Raw genomic sequence first — 16,645 nt, 5'->3', positions numbered from 1 at the left:
TTCTTCATCCCTTTATCAGCTGTTTGGGGAGCTGCAAATAAATCCCACTCTTTTTTAAAGCAGAAAGTGGAGAAGGGATAAGAATATTAAGAGGTACAGCTCCACCCTTGGCGTCCCAGACATTTGACGATGGTCCAAGCAAGGAGAATGGCCACCTTGCTCAGAAGCCAGTTTTTGTTTGGTGGAGTCAGGAGCTGAGGTCCTCAGACCTCAGCATCCAAAGTACTTATCTGCACCATCTCTTTAATTGATGTTCTCTGACTTGGAACAAGTACCCTTAGGAACACCCCTTTAGGTAAATGTAAGTTTTAATGGAATAGATTTTTTTTTTTTTGGAATGACCTTATCTCAGCCAGAGTGCACTTTCATAAGTATGTATTGATTGGCTTTTATAAAATTCCTCAAATGTTTTCACTTGTCTTTGTGACCTAGTATTCGTCCTGTTCCCAATAACTCCTCCACATTCAAACACAGTGTTCAGATCTTCATTCCAAGCCTTCCTTCTAGTCTTTCCTTATTGCTTTTGTAATGTTCAACTCTGAATGCTATTATTCTGTTGTATCGAGAGTGCACCATTTCTGCCATGCCAAGTGTGGGATTTAATATTGCTCTTGGGAAGATGGGGTTTTCGTATTATTGCCGCCTGTTTACTGGTGGGGTACTGAGACTCAGGGAGGCTAAGGAACCTGCCCTCAGTTACACAGGGAATACGTGGGATTATCCTCGCTCAAGAGGCATCATTTTCCTATTTTCATTTCCACGCCACCTGGGTTTAAAAAAAAAAAATGCCTCCCCTAAGTTCTTCAGTTCATGTTTTACATTTGGAAATAAAAACACCAACTTTTAGTACAGTCATCACCCACAAAAGAACCACATGGGGTGAAGGCCACAAATCCCTTTTGTGTGAGTGTTTCAATCTGCAAATGTGTTTTATATGTGTGTTAAATAGCTCAAAGTTTCAAGACAAAGGCTAGTTTTCCACCATGCTGGTTAATAAGCCAACCCAGTGAACAAAAATTAATGAAACAACTTAGACGCTGGTATCATAGAGACATAGACAAGAATTTAGTCACTTTAAAATTTAATTCCTAATCCAATTCAGCTAGCTTTTGTTGAATCCCATCCATGGGCCAGGCCCCGTACTAGGCCCTGGGGAAACAAAGATGAATGAGCTCTGCCCGGAGAAGCTTGCAGGTTCGTGTGGGAAGCAGGCACTGAAAGAATAATTTCAATACACCATGGGAAGTCACCTAATAGCTGGTGTTCAAGGCATAGAGAGACCTCAAAGAACCCTGTAGTCTTGGGGGAAAGGAGGGTTGTATTTAAGAATCTTCAAAGAAGCTATGTCTATCACCTTAGATAGAAAAGGCACACTGGATGTTGACCTGGTGTGTGTGAGCAATGCAAATGGGAAATCTGGTTAACTTTATTGCCCTAATTGTTTGGCTTATGTCATTCAAGTTATTGCCTAAATTCTCTGTTTCACTTGCCCATGCAATGATGATAACAATAACAACAACATCAACTAATATTTATTGGGGCATTATTGTAAATACTTTAAATAGAATTATTTTTGTAACAGCTTCATGAGGTGGAAGCTGTTAATTTCTGCAGTTATTCAGGTGGAGAACTGAGACACAGAGAGGGTACATAGGTTGCCCAAGGTCACCAGCTTGTAAGTGGCAGGCGCACTCTTCCCTTTTTTCACTAAGTCAAACCATGCTGGTCTTCAGTCAGTTCCTTACAAAAATGAAGCTTTAAGTTCTTTGCACGTGCTGTTCCCTCTGCCTGGAATGTTCTTCCCCCTACTCTTGACATAGCTAGATTTTTCTCATTCTTGAGCTCCGAGATGAAATGTTGCCTTTCTTGACCAGCCTTGTGTAAAGTAAATCTCTCGGTCCTATGCCTTTGGTTTCTGCAGAAGGCTTACCTCAATTTAGAATTATTTTGAATAATTGTCTGCTTATTTGGTTTTTGTCTATGCCTCCTTGGAATGTAAGTTTATTAAGAGAGGAGCCTTAACTGGCTTGTACATCAATGTCTCCCCAGGGCCCCAGTGCAGTGTTTGGCGCACGGTGGGCTCTCAGCACATATTTGTAGAATGAATACTAGGTACGGTCCTAGGCCCTGGAGGTACCAAGGTGAATGAGATGGGCCTTTCCCTCGTGGGACTTACAGCTTAGTCAGAGAGGTAGGCAATTGGCAACTAAGGCAGTGTGCTGAATATACTAGGGGTGTATGTTAGGTGCCATGGGTGCCCCAAAGAGGGAGTGACCACCTTTGCCTGGAGGCTGTGCAGACATCATGGAGGAGGTTACACTGAACCAGCCCTTGAAGAAGGAATACAATTTCATCAAGAGTTGAAGGTCCTAGGGCATTCCAGGCAGTGGTAGCAGCAAGTGGGAGGGAGAGCCTAGCATGTGAGCATTGTAAGAGTTTATGAAATGCCTGTCCTCTACTAGGCTCTGTGTAGACATCCAGGATGTATGATGTTAGGAGCTTGCAGTCTAGCCAGTGAGATGGACTCATCATCCCACAATTAATTAAGGATAAGTTTGGAGAGGAATCCAGGAGCTAGATCATAAAGTATCAGGGTAAAGAGATGAGTGTGAAAACGTATTGTAGGTTCCAGGTCATGAAAAGACCTACTTGTAGGCAGAGGAGTTTGGTGTAGATGAAAAAGAGCTGTTAAGATTCTGAAGGAGGGGAGTGACACGATAGCTCTGTGCTTGAGAATGACCTAGATGTCAGCATGGAGGTTGACTGAAGGAACTGGCGATGGAAAGGAGGAAGACCAGCTGGGAGGCTGTGGCAGTAGCCTGGGTGAGAGGTGATGGACAAAGATGGAATGCAGAGCGTAGCTTAGAGCTATGCTTAGAATTAATAGGTCATAATCAGTTGAGTGTGAGCATTGAGAACAAGAGCCAAAAAGGCCCAAAGTTTTCTAACTCAATCTGCCACGTGGACTTTCATTCATTAACCAAGACAAAGCAGTATTTTTCGATGTGTGTGACTAGAACTTCTAATCTCTCAGAACATCCTTAAAAAAAAAAGTTGGAAGACATTGTGTCATTTGTTCTTATCTTGGCAAGTCACAAAGCACATCATCAGCATGATGTCCTGCAACAGAGAAACTTGTTTAATTTTACTTAATTTGTGTTTTCCAAACTTCTTGGCACAAGAACCCTACTTTAATACCGACACCCAAAACAACCCAAGGAACACACTTTGAGAAGTTCTTAGAAATAGAATAAACTATATTTTCCTATGTGGCCTGTGCTGTGGGGGACCTATTTGTCGTTATCTAGGCATTGAAGATACCGCTATCCTAGAAAGCTTTGAAAATTGTGGGCAACTGGCCATAGTCATAAGGGTAGAGATGCTAGGGCCAGACTGCTGGGATTTAACATCCTGCTATTTAACTTCTCTGTACCTCAGTTGGAAACCCTGGTGGCGTAGTGGTTAAGTGCTACGGCTGCTAACCAAAGGGTGGGCAGTTCGAATCTGCCAGGTGCTCCTTGGAAACTCTATGGGGCAGTTCTACTCTGTCCTATAGGGTCGCTATGAATCACAGTCGACTCAACGGCACTGGGTTTGGTTCTCTTTTTTATACCTCAGTTTGAGGAGCCCTGGTGGCACAGTGGTTAAGTGCTTGGCTGCTTAACCCACCAACCTCTCCACAGTAGAAAGATATGGCACTCTGTTTCCATAAAGATTTCAGCCTTGGAAACCCTATGATGTAGTTCTACTCTGTTCTGTAGGGTTGCTCTGAGTCAAAGTTGATTCGGTGGCAATGGGTTTGGTTTTGGTTTGGTTTATATCTCAGTTTCCCCATCTCTAAAGTGAGGATGGTAACAATAGTACCTACTTCATGAGGTGGTTGTGAGGATTAATGAGTTAGGATATGGAAAGCATGTTAGGACGGGGTACAGTGCCTGGCCCATGGGAAAAGCTCAGTAAATGTTACCTCTTGTCAGCGGCAGTCTAAGGTAGTAGATAAGACCGTGGATTTTTAAAGCTAGACTTCCTGGTTTTGTATCTCATCTCCTGTAGTTACTAACTCTGTGACCTAGGGAACACAAGAGGAGCCTTCTATGTCTCTGTTTCCCCCATTTGTGGGGTTTGAACCATTCTTGTACCTATTTCACAGCCTTGTTGTGAAGAGTAAATGAAATAAATCATGTGAAAGAACACTGCCTGGCACGTTAGATGTTTTAGCTGTTAAAAAAAAATATCTTCTAAATTGTCTGTTATTAGCATAATTTCATCCAGTTGATTGACTTTCAGTTCCACTGATGAAGATCCAGGTTTTCAGCTTTCCCAGCATCTTGTTTTGGTCTTGTGTTTTGGCATTCCCCTCTCCTGACTCTGGAGGCCTTTAGTTTAGAGTTTAGTTTGTCACCGTGATTTCCCATTCTCGTCTACTCAGTAGAGTTCGTTTTCTTTATCTCGTGGGCTGACAATTGTTATGAAAGTCCCGTGATTCTGGAGACCACCTGGCCCCTCCTTTGGGCTCTGTTTCTTTCCTAAAAATGCAGACATCTGTCTCAAGTCACTTAGCAAAAGACCTTGGTATGCTCTTACAGCAAAACCCTTCCTCAGCTTGTAGGCGGTCTTCTGCCCCCCACGAGAGAGGCGGGATTGTTTCCCTGTTAAAAGTTTTGTGATATCAGTGTAAGATCTTTAGAATAGGTCACACTAACCCCCTCGTTGAAGCCAATTACCTGATATTTAGTTATCAGATTCCTTCAGGGTCTGTCTGTTCTTCGTGAGCAATTGGATTAGGGATCTGTGACCTTAGGAGCTTGCCATCTAGATGGTGAGATGGACTCATCAACCCACAATTAATTAAGGATGAGTTTGGAGAGGATGATGAAATTCAAGTGGCAGGAAGTAGACGCTCCATTTCTGAGTTCTGAGTTTCTATTTCAAGGTTGAATAAGTGGTAAATTTTTGCTTCGAGATTCTAGCCTCATAGTGTCAGATTCTCAAGGTCTCCAGCCCAGCCCAGCCCATTGGCATTTATTTCACCTGCCTGAAAACTTCAGCTACTTTTCAGAGGTCGGTCTCCCTGTTCTTTATGTTGGCATGAAAACAATTAATAATTTAAACCGTGCCCATTAAAAAAAAAAGAAGAATAGTATATAAATACAATACTGTAATAATAAATTTAAAAGTCGATCCAACTGGGCACTGTTCCCAGACTACCAGCTGAACAGAAACACAAATAAGTAGAGAAGAAGAAAAACTGCTCTAATGCAAATGGCTGCAATCTCATTGTTTCTGCTGTCCTTTTATTGCAAATATATGGTATCGAAGTTACATTATGGATAAGCAGATTTTATGGGCTAACCTGGAAACATAATCACCTTTTATAACATTATTTCTGTGGGGAAAAATGTCTTCCATATTACAAACAGATGGTTTGCAAGCAAAGACACAATAGATTTATAAGTCGGGGATTGGAAAGGAGGCTCCTGGAATCTTAACCTCCAGTTGGATAGTTGTTTTCAGGACTAGTGATAGATAAATATTGGAGGCCTCTCAGAATCCTCATCGCTGTTTCATTTCCAAATCCTTGCTACCTTCTTCATCCTAGAGAATGTCTTACCTTCTCTCGTCCCTGCTCCTAGGGTCCCCATCCCTCCCTCCTCAGCCTAGCCCAGCCCCACCCTCCAGCCTCTGTTGAGGCCCCAGAAGACAGGAGGAACACTGAATGCCTTTGTCCTGGTGACCTCATTAAATGTCGGTTAGAGTTCCTAAGGAGCCATTCAGCCCAGTGGTCAAGCACATGGCTGTGAAGCCAGACTTCTGCCACTTACCAACTGTATGACCTTGCCTCAGTTTTATCCTCCATAGAATGGGGATAATTGTAGTTCCTGCCTTCCCGGGTTGTTGTGGGAACTGATAGGCACGGACATACTGTAAACAGTAAGACAGTACCTGGCACTGAGCCAAGGGCCCATGCATGCGAGCACGTGGCAAACTAGTTATTCAGGGATATTACGGGTTACATAGGTTTCTATGAACTAGTTGAGGAATCAAACCTACTGGGTGAAAATATTTTCTGAATTTTAAATAGCCAACTTAGAAACAGGTGTTTGAAACCTCCCTGTTGATGACCTGTGACCTAGGTAGGCTTGGAACATCTTTTTGTGTGTGTCTATGTATGTGTGTGTGTGTGTATGTGTGAATTGTGGGGTACGTGGGATGGGGTGACAGGAGGTAGCCCACCTACTTATGTAGTTGAATGGCAACATTGAATTCTATTATTATTATGAATAAATTAGCTGTATAGGAAATTTTAGAGCAAACTAATAAATTTTAGAGCAAACTAATAAGAACAAACCAAAAAAACAAATTCTATTGCCGTCTAGTCGATTCTGACTCACGGCGGCCCTATAGGACAGGGTAGAACTGCCTCATAGGATTTCCAAGGAGCGGCTGGTGGATTTGAACTGCTGACCTTCTGCTTAGCAGCTGAACTCTTAACCACTGTGTGAGCCACCAGGACAAGCCTTCTTAAATTGTTTCATTTACCTAATTGTTTCCACGTTCAGTATTTTTCACCTAAGGAAAGCTTTTTTTTTTTTCTTTAATTAACTCTTTGATTTTTTTTCTTGTTGCTGTTTCTTTCTTCAGGTAAACTTTTCATTGCATTTGAGTAGGTTCTATTTTCTAATTTCAAATAGGCTGGTGTCAACATATTGGCCTTATCATGTAGGTATGAGATCTAACTGGAAATAAGAACTAAAAAAATAAAATACTGCATGGGAGCCTTAGGACTTTTGGATAGACTCTCAATAGAGGGTGAGGCAAAAGAAACGGTGTGAGATAAGGAAAGCAAACGTATCTCTGCCATTTTCTCCAGAATGCTCTTATTCTAATCTGAATTCAATTTTCCTCTTATCCATGACCTTAAGAAATTAGAATGAAGCCCGTTAAAAAATCATCCTGAAAATGCCTCACTGAGGATTCAACGTCACTAAGAGTCACATCCAACAATGAAATCTTACTTTTACTTGGGCAATAGCTTCAGTGTTTTTGTACTTGACCATTGCTTTTCTTGATCTCTAAGATAAGCTTTTTTTTTTTTTTTTTTTTAAGATAAGAGTGATAGCTTTCAAAGGAATTATTTCAAACTAACTGGATTTGTTTACTAAAATATTGGTGCTATAAAATATTCTCCTCATCCTTAAGAAATTAGACTGTGTGGGTAGAGTGCTGTCATGAAGATTTTATAATCTGCAATATTTGAGAAGTAGTAAGATACTGTTGTTGGTTGACCATCTGGTTACACATACTTGGTGTCACGGTTTGTGGGTTTTTTTTTTTTTTTTTTTTCTAACTAGTGAGAGGCAAGGAATAGGAGTTGAGAATATCAGAGGTGTTTTATAAAACAAGGAATTCATATTTAGTTCCCAAATGTGATTAGATTTCATTTTGACCTTACGCAAAATAGGAAAGGAAAGATTCATTATGTATTTTCTTTTCTCTCTTTTTTTTCCAAAAGATAAACTGAAAGCCTCAGCTTCTAACTTGATCCTTCTCTGGGCTCAGATTCCAATTTTTAGATTATGTTAAAAAATAGTCCCTTTACTATAAAGGGGTAGCTGTTAGTTGCTGTTGAGTCAATTCCAACTCACGGTGACACCCGCCCCCGCCTCCCTCCCCCCCACACCCCTGCAGAGTAGAACTGCTCCGTGGGGTTTTCAAGCCTGTGACCTTCTGGAAGCAGATTGCCAGGCCTGTCTTTCAAGGTGCCTCCGGGTGGGATTGAACAGTCAACCTTTCAGCTAGTAGTTGAGTGCTTAACCATTCGTGCCCCGCAGGGACTCCGTACTATAAGGTGGAATGGAACATAAATCATAATGAAACTCTAGAAAGAAAAATCACCAAAAAAAGGACCTATAGAGATTTCATATTTCATCCATTCATTCAAAAATGTTTACTGAAACCCTAGTATTTGCATATCATGCTGCCAGACACTGAGGGATTTGCTAAAGAAGTATTAAAGACATTCTCCCCTCCTTTGAGGAGCTTAGAGCTTACTCGGGGAGAAATGACACATATGAAACAGTTAAGTTGTAATTCAAGGCAGCATATGATTAAATACCAAAATGTGTGGTTCCGACAAGAAATGCTATAGATCAGAAAAGGGAGTGATAACTCAGTGGCACTACTGTTTTCTGCCTACAAATTGGCGAATTGTAATTTGTGTGAAAGGTTTTACGCTTGTTTTTTTGGCAGTCTTAGGCCTTGACTCCCAGGCAGTATTAAGAGCCTACAAAAATATTTGTACTCCAGTCTCTCTTGAACTGTTTTTTCCCCCCCTTTATAGGCAGAGGAAGTGTCTATACCAAACCACAGTGCCCGTGAGAGGCAGGTAGTATTTTGACAGAGTCATAATCTGTTTCAGATACAAAACAAGGAACCAGCCTCGTCACTCTGTTTTTCCATCCAGCCGTCCTTGTCCCTCCATCGCAAACCCTTCCTGACATTGAGAGGCAGTTTAATTTGAACTTAATGTCCGTGACGGACGAGCTAGCCATCAAGGGTCAGATGAATTTATGGCTTTGGAGAATGATGAAAACCCTCATGGTTATGATGTTGGAGAAGGAACAGACACAGATGTAGGGCAGTTTGGACATACGTGTACTTGCTGTGAACAGAGTTCCCCAAAATGTCAGAATATGATGACATGCTGAAGTATTTTGGAAGGGGTGATGTTTAATGAAACTCTCTGGCTTCCTGTTCTATTTTTGCCATATTGAAATTAGCACAGAGCTCAAAGACAAATGGGGCCTAAATTCTTAAGACTTTGAAAAAAAAAAAGTGAGCGAGAGATAAGAGAGGAAGAAGAAATAAAACCCCTCTGAAGGTGTGAAGTCAAATACATGGTTTGGGCCCACAGCCCATTCCACTCAGATCTCCTCAGGGACTCCGCACATCTGTATGTGGTCATCATTTGGTTGTTTTTCAATTTCATGATTCGTGTATTTTCAGTTTCCTTTAAAAATCTGGTTGCCCCCCCCAACCCCTTCATTGTAACTTGAGGCTTTGAGGAGGCATAGATACCAGAGATGTTTTGTTTTTTTCTTGATACTACTCAACACAATGTCTACAGAGACCCAACACCATTTGAAAATAATGTGGCACTTAGCATTCGTACTTCTTGTTGGGTTGGACGACCCATCTGGTGAGGCGAGGGTTCCCATGTTAGCGTGACCTAGACTGACCCAGACACCAAGCAAGTCAGCCATCTCACCACTCTGCTTGTGATCATCTGTCTTAACAAAGTAGTTGGCCCTGGTCACAGTTTGAGACTTATTTGGGGGCATCCTCTCAGCTTACTGACTTGGGAATGTGGCCCTGAAAGTGTTTCACCCATATTTGTTGATACAGTTTGGTGTCTGTCTAAATAAATGTTATGCAGCAGATGGTCACAGAATGTCTTATCAAATTCTTGGGCTGACTGTGCCCTTGAAATATTTTTATTTAATTACCATACTGAAAGCACAAAATAGTAGCTTTTTTAATTAAAAAAAATTGAACAATAGGTTGATATCCTGGGAATGAATTGCAAACCTAAAATTTCTACAGTATATAAACCTTTCCTAGTTCTTTGCTAGATTTTTCTAGAAGGGAGCTCTTTATTTCAGAATCTATAAGAGGATGTGATTTGGATGTATTTGGCTGTGTCATCTTGAGAGATGGCTCGGGAATCTAAGTTCAACATGTTGTCTACATTTGTTCTCTGCTCCTGGACATGATGGAAAAAATGCTCTGCTGTTTTCCTGTTGCTTTTCATGATTTTAGCATCATGTTCCTATTCTCACTCAAAATCAATAATCCACTCTACCGAGCCTGGCAATTCGTACTGAAGCCAAGTATGAGAAAGTTTTAACTAACGCATGTTCAGGGTTGCTGTTCTGTTGTATTTTTTTTTTTTTTTTAAGGTGCACTTTTCAAGGAGATTGTGTGCCTCCAGAGAACTCAGGAGACTGGCTGGATATTTCATCTGGAGCTGAACAGTGCCCTAAAATTCAGATGATTCGAAACATTACAGTTGAGGTAAGGGGGAAGATTTTGTTAGTCTCAATTGTATTGTCTCGTTTTGACCAACTGATGCTGACCTCCTTCTGGGTGTAAAATTTACGATCAAATAAGCTTAGTTAGAGGAGTCCATTCATTTAGCCAGTGACTATGTCATGCCTACCAGGTGCCATGCATTCTGCAAGGTGCTGGGGATATTGCAATGAACAAGGCATATTGTGGGCCTGCCCTCCTAAAGCTTGTCGTTCTGTTGGAGCTAAAGATGACCATCAATATTTGGATTTAAAGAAAAGATGAACTTTTAATGTAAGAGAAAAATATTTTGACAAATATATAAAGAAAAGACATGCAGACTCCTGGTCAACAAGATTCCTTAAATATGGCTTAACTGTATAATTTTGCTTTGTTTTATGGCTCCTTTTCCTAAAGTGGGAGTCCCTAAGTGGTACAAATGGTTAATGCCCTCAGCTGCTAACTGAAAGGTTGGAGGTTCAAGTCCACTCAGAGGTGCCTCAGAAGAAAAGTCTGGTGACCTACTTCCAAAAAATCAGCCACTGAAAACTCTGTGGAGTTTATGGACACACATGGGGTCACCATGAGTCAGAATCGACTTAATGATATTTTTTTTGTCTCCTAATGTGTCATGGAAACCCTAGTGGCATAGTGGTTAAGTGCTACAGCTGCTAACCAAAAAGTGGGCAGTTCGAATCCACCAGGTGCTCCTTGGAAATTCTACAGGGCTGTTCTACTCTGTCCTATAGGGTCGTTGTGAGTCAGAATCGACTCGATGGCAGTGGTTTTTTTTGTTTTTTTTTTTAATGTGTCGTAGTGGTTAAGAGCTATGGCTGCCAATGAAAAGGTTGGCAGTTCAAATTCACTAGCTGCTCCTTGGGAAACCCTATGGGGGCAGTTCCACTCTGTCCTGTAGGGTCACTATGTGTCAGAACTGACTCAACAGTAATGGTTTTTTTTTTTAATGTGTTCAAGCATCTTCTTTCTAACAACTATACTATAAACATGGCTTCAAGTAATATTGGTAGAAATGGAGAGAAAAGCCATGGGGGCAATGGATATTGTACTTGGGGTCCCTTGGAAAGCCAGTGCAGTGCCTGCATTGACATTGGCAGCACCACTGGCAGCGCATCAGCCTTGTCATTGGATGAGAGAAAGGAGCAGGAAGCATAGTTGAGCATTTTCTGATACACTGATCAACCACGCCCTACAGGAAAATGGAACTCCTGCTTAGGAAACTCAGTGACACTGTAAGGGGAGATTTTCTCCCTAATCATGGCTCTTGTGTTATGAATACTTGAACACAGTCCCCATGAGCGACCAGTTGACCTGCCTGTTGAGCTGGTTTTGCTTTATTTGAAATGCCACATTAACAAGGAAATGGGCCACCTTCTCTTTTCCCTTACGCTTTGCCATTTCAGTAGCAAGAACCATACCACTCAGGATGATTTAACATTTAATAAAGGGGAGCCAGAGCACTGAATGAGTGATAAGTAACAAAAGAATCAAACTTTCAAGACATAACTGATCAGAACTCACCTTTTTTAAGTTATTTGGCTGTTGCCACTTTTTGTGGACTTCCTGGGGGGTGGGGGAGAGAGAGAATCTCTAAATCCCTCACCCAAAACCTTCACCAGCTGTGAATCAAAGTGAATAGAGTCTGTCGAAAAGATACTTAGGCATCCAAGCATAGGTATGGCCAAGTTTTTATTTCTCTTATCAGTCTGAAAAATAGCTGACTTTAGTGCTAATAGAGAGTGGTTGAAAATTCCATGATCCTCAAATATACCCAGGACTGTGCTAAGTGGTTGAGATTATACAAGTTTTGTTTTTTTCTTCTTTTACCATTTTAAGATTTTAAGAATAATTCTTCAGCTAAATATAGTGGGGGAAAGTAACTTGTTCATTAAATAGAAAGTGCTACTTACATGATTTGCTTACCCATCTGTGGGTTCGCTGTTGTTGATGTTAAAAAAATCCATTGCCTTCGAGTCAATTCTGACACATAGCGACCTTATAGGACAGAGTGGAACTGCCCCATAGGGTTTCCAAGGAGCACCTAGTGGATTTGAACTGCCAAACTTTTGGTTAGTAGCCAGAAGCTGCCATCAAATTGGCCCCCAACTCAGGCGCAATGGAACAAAACTCTGACTGGTGCATGTTTGGTTGAGGATTGGACCATTATGATCCATAGGGTTTTTACTGGCTGATTATCAGAAGTAGACTCCCAGGACTAGTAATCCATCTTAGTCTGGAAGCTCCGCTGAAAACTGTCCAGCCTCATAGCAACATGCAGGCCTCCACTGACAGACGGATGGTAGCTGCACGTAAGGTGCATTGGCTGGAAATTCATCCTGGGTGTCTCACATGGCAGGCAAGAATTCTACCCCTGAATCACCACCGCCCCCATGAGTTTGAATAAATTAATTACCATTTATATCTATTCTGGAACCTTACAAAAAATGTTTACCACTTAAAAAAACACTAATGATTCCTTCACCACCCTGTGCCCCACTATTTAGCCTAACCCCCTAGAGTCTTTCCCAAACAACCCATCACGTTGCCCTCTCTAGCTCACCATCACTCTCAAGGTAAAGGAGATACAAAGTTAATAATTTGATTAAAGCTGTTCTTTGAAACCACCTTCAGACTGATTATTTCAATAGTGTTGATGCGACATCTGACTCCATCTCTTGATCTTATGATTTTATAATAATTCTACCCCTATGGACATATTTGACTTACATGAAAGTTTCAGGTCTTTGTGTAAATAATACCTGACCTTGACCTACGGAGGTGGCAGTCTATAGTATTCCCCCAACTCCATCTATTAATTCAGTTCAAAGAAAATTTACTGTCCATCATATGTCTAGTATCATTCAAGTAATTTTCTAATGAGTTGACATGAAGTCAACTTTGACTCATGGCGACCCCATGTGTGTCAGAGTAGAACTCTGCTCCACAGGGTTTTCAATGACTGGTTTTTCAGAAGTAGATTGCCAGGGCCTTCTTCCAAGGCATCTATCTCTCAGTGAACTTGAAGCCTCCAATAGAAACATTCAAATCAGAATTAAAATAAGGAATTCCACCGTCTTTGATAATATTGACATTTTTAAAGTTCTGTCCAGTGTAGCAGCACAAGAAATAAGCAATAGGAGTAATTATTGGAGCGGGATATACAAAAAAAAATCATCATTTGCTTATCTTCAGTGGTTGTGTATCTGAAAAAGATAAAAGTATTCTCTTTAAAAGCTGTTCAAATTAATAAAAAGGTAAATGAAGAGCTAAATGCTCAAAAAGTATTCAGATATCAATAATATTGCTACATGTCAGGTAAAACAGTTACTGTCAGTTATAAAAGATCCCAGTTGATAGATACAACAAAAATACTCAGGCATACACTTAAATAGTGAGATATATAACCTGTATCTTAAAAGCATTTTTACTAAGAGATGCAGGCTGGAGACAGCTACCAAAAAGAATGATTTTGGCTTTGCAACAGCTGTCTCAAGCCATTCTTTCTACAGTAGTTAGATAGCAGGGCAGTGATCTATTAAGGCCATTTATAATTCATGATAATGAAATCTTATGAATTAAAAATATATCAAATTCAAAAATATATATATATTAAATTCACATTTTACATTAAATGTAAAAATAAAATTTAGGCCAATTAAAGAATTACATCTAAAAATCTAACTCAGAGAAAAACAGAAAATAGAATTGAACATCCAATAATTTGGAAGAATAATTTTCTTAGCTCTGAAGTAGTATATGTAATAAGAGAAAAATATCCATATACTGAGTTTTCCAAAAAAAATACATACAACAAAGAAAACTAAACATACACTTCAGGAAAATATTTTCAACAGACAAAATATTAATGACAAGCAAGATAATTAAGCTAGGAGAAGTTAAAAAGAAAAAGACCAAGACACCAAAAAATAAGTGGGCAAAAGCATGTATTCTTACAAGAAGAGGTTTAGAGAGTAGACATAAATATGGAAATATGTTCAAGTTCACTAGTTATCAAATAAATACAAATTAAAGCAATAATATGCTATGCTAACTAACACCCAGTGTTGTTGATGTCAATTAGCACAACGTTTTTGGGAAGCAATTTGGCAATATGTTTCAAAAGCCATGAATATATTCATTCTGCTTAAAGCACTAATTCCAGGCTTGAAAATATATTTTGAGGAAAGTAACTTGAAAGAAAAAAATCCATAAGCATGAAGATGCTCTTGCAATAGCTTTTATAGAATTGTGTTGTTGTTGCCATCGAGTTGATTCTGACTCATGGTGATCTTTGTATGTAACAAAACAAAACATTGCCTGGGCCTGCATCATCTTCATGATCGTTGGTATAGCTGAGTCCATTAAAAAAAAAAAAAAAAACAACAACCGTATCTGTTGCCGTTGAGTCGATTCTGATTCACAACAACCCTATAGGACAGAGTAGAACTGTCCCATAGAGTTTCCAAGAGGCTCCTGGTGGATTCAAACTGCTGACCTTTTTTGGTTAGCCATAGCACTTAACCACTATGCCACCAGGGTTTCCATTAGAAACCTGGAAATAACCAAGCTGTTTGATGATAAGGGGGATGGTCGAGTAAAATAAGGTATAACAAAGTGATAAAATGCTGTATAGCAAATTCTTTGGCCCCATGGACATTGCCAGCTAATTGACACTCAAACTTTCTTTTTATCCCATTCGAGCCTTTGTGTCTTCACTCCCTCTTTATCCAGCTTAATTCAAGAAAGGGCTATCAGTCTAGTAAAGATTCCCATGTTGGGTTTACAAAGCTGAAGCGGAAGCTTTGTAACCATACTCCCTGGGAACCCAAAGACTCTTGCAAACTCCCTGGCTACCCTCTCCTTCCACTGCACCTGACAAAACTTATGGTCGTCTAATTTCAGATTAACTCCAACCTGACTCCTGCCCCACTGTTCCCCTGAGGTGTTCTTGCTAAGGTCACTAGTGAACTCCATGTAGCCAACCTAGTAGACACTGTAAAGTCCTCTTCTTACTTGGCTGATTGACAGCATTCTTGAAACCCACTCTTCCATTACCTTCCCTGACACATCTTCTCCATGCGCTCCTTCTCTCTGGCCACTTCTCATCATCCCTTGCTGACTCCTCCTTTCCCGGAATCTAAATATTGGAGTTATTTAAGGCCCAGTTTGGGCTCTTTCTCTCTTCTCACTCTGTAATTTGTCCATAGACAATTTTATCTACTTTCTTGGCTTTCTGTATCATCTATATGTTCATGTCTCCTTTTATCTCCAGCCTAGACTCCTCCTTGGAGTTCCAGGCCCATGTCCAATTTGACATATCCTCTAGATTATCATGAAGGTATATTGAATTAACATATCCGAAATTTAAAATCTTGAATTTTCCACCCAAAATCTGCCCTTTTCCTCAGTGTGTCCCATCTCAGTGTATGGTACCTGAATCTATGCATTTGCTCACCAAAATTCTCCATCTTCACATTCCCCACTTCCAAACCCCTCATGCTACCTCTACAGAATACCTAAAATCTGCCCAATTATTTCCATTTCCATTGTACTATCTAAGCCCAGGCTTCCATCATCTCTTGCTAAACTACTGGCTGGTCTTCTGGTTTTAGTCTAGTGGAATTTTCTGTACTTCCACTAGACTATAAGCTCTTTGAGGTTCAAGGACTGTAGCTGTTTGGCTCATTTATGTATTCAGTACCTTGTGTGGCACCTGGTGCATGTTAGGAGCTCAATAAACATTAATGGAATAAATAAATGTAAGAATTATAGCTATGTAAAAATTAGTATATGTGATAACTGGAAGGAAATGTGGAAAATTTAAAACAGTTGGTGGAAACAGAATTTTAAAAAATATTTCTGATGCTTTTGTTATAATATTTGAGCAATGAATTAAATTTAGGATCTATAAATATAAGCTATATAGGTATACATGATAATATGTGATGTAATCATGTACTAAGATGTGTGGTGTAGATATAAATGCTGGGAAGAAGAAGTCAACATAGATGAGAGCTTAGCCATATGTTGAAGATGAGTTAGTGGGAATGGTTTGGGGTTCATTATCATGCTCAAATTCCCTAGGGATGGCTGGATTACAGTCTAGTTCAATTTGGGCTTGAAAGAATTTGCCTTCTTCCAGCATGATTCTACAGCCCAGAAGAAGAATTTACAAAATGGAAAGTTGGGGGTGACCTCCAGGGACTAGAATAGACTTATCAGGCTTGTTAGAAGACCAGGGAGAAAGCAGAATTGTGGGTGACAGGATAGGAAGTTTGCCAGAAGCCAGAGAATGACAGAAGATAGACACCTCCCAGATTGTCTGGGGCCATAGTTCTTCATAGTTGGTGGTAAAGTTGCCTCTTGCTCCAACTACCCAATACATAGCCCACCTTCCAACCAGATCAATCCCTTTCATGTGCCTGATACAAAAAGGCTCCACCATTGACATATTAATTCCTTTAAGTTTTCCTTTTCATCAGGAGAACTAACTGCCTAGTTCTTTAGGGTAAGTCATCTGGGAAAAGCTCGCTTTGGGAATATGCCAAGATTTTCTTCT

General features: G+C 40.3%; 1 protein-coding gene across 2 annotated transcripts in view; it reads left to right on the top strand.

Moving 5' to 3' along the window:
• PLXNC1 (plexin C1) overlaps positions 1-16,645 on the top strand; it is a 171,759-nt gene that overhangs the window by 62,640 nt on the left and 92,474 nt on the right. For both annotated transcript variants that reach the window (XM_023559712.2, XM_003405262.4), the window contains one exon: positions 9,960-10,074. In XM_023559712.2, coding sequence (XP_023415480.1) covers positions 9,960-10,074 — 115 coding nt within the window. The remainder of the gene's footprint in view (positions 1-9,959; positions 10,075-16,645) is intronic.

The sequence above is a fragment of the Loxodonta africana genome, chromosome 4 (assembly GCF_030014295.1).
Source record: "Loxodonta africana isolate mLoxAfr1 chromosome 4, mLoxAfr1.hap2, whole genome shotgun sequence".
Taxonomy (NCBI): domain Eukaryota; kingdom Metazoa; phylum Chordata; class Mammalia; order Proboscidea; family Elephantidae; genus Loxodonta; species Loxodonta africana.
Note: the sequence above shows the minus strand (reverse complement) of the source record. Positions and strands in the feature narration are given on the sequence as shown.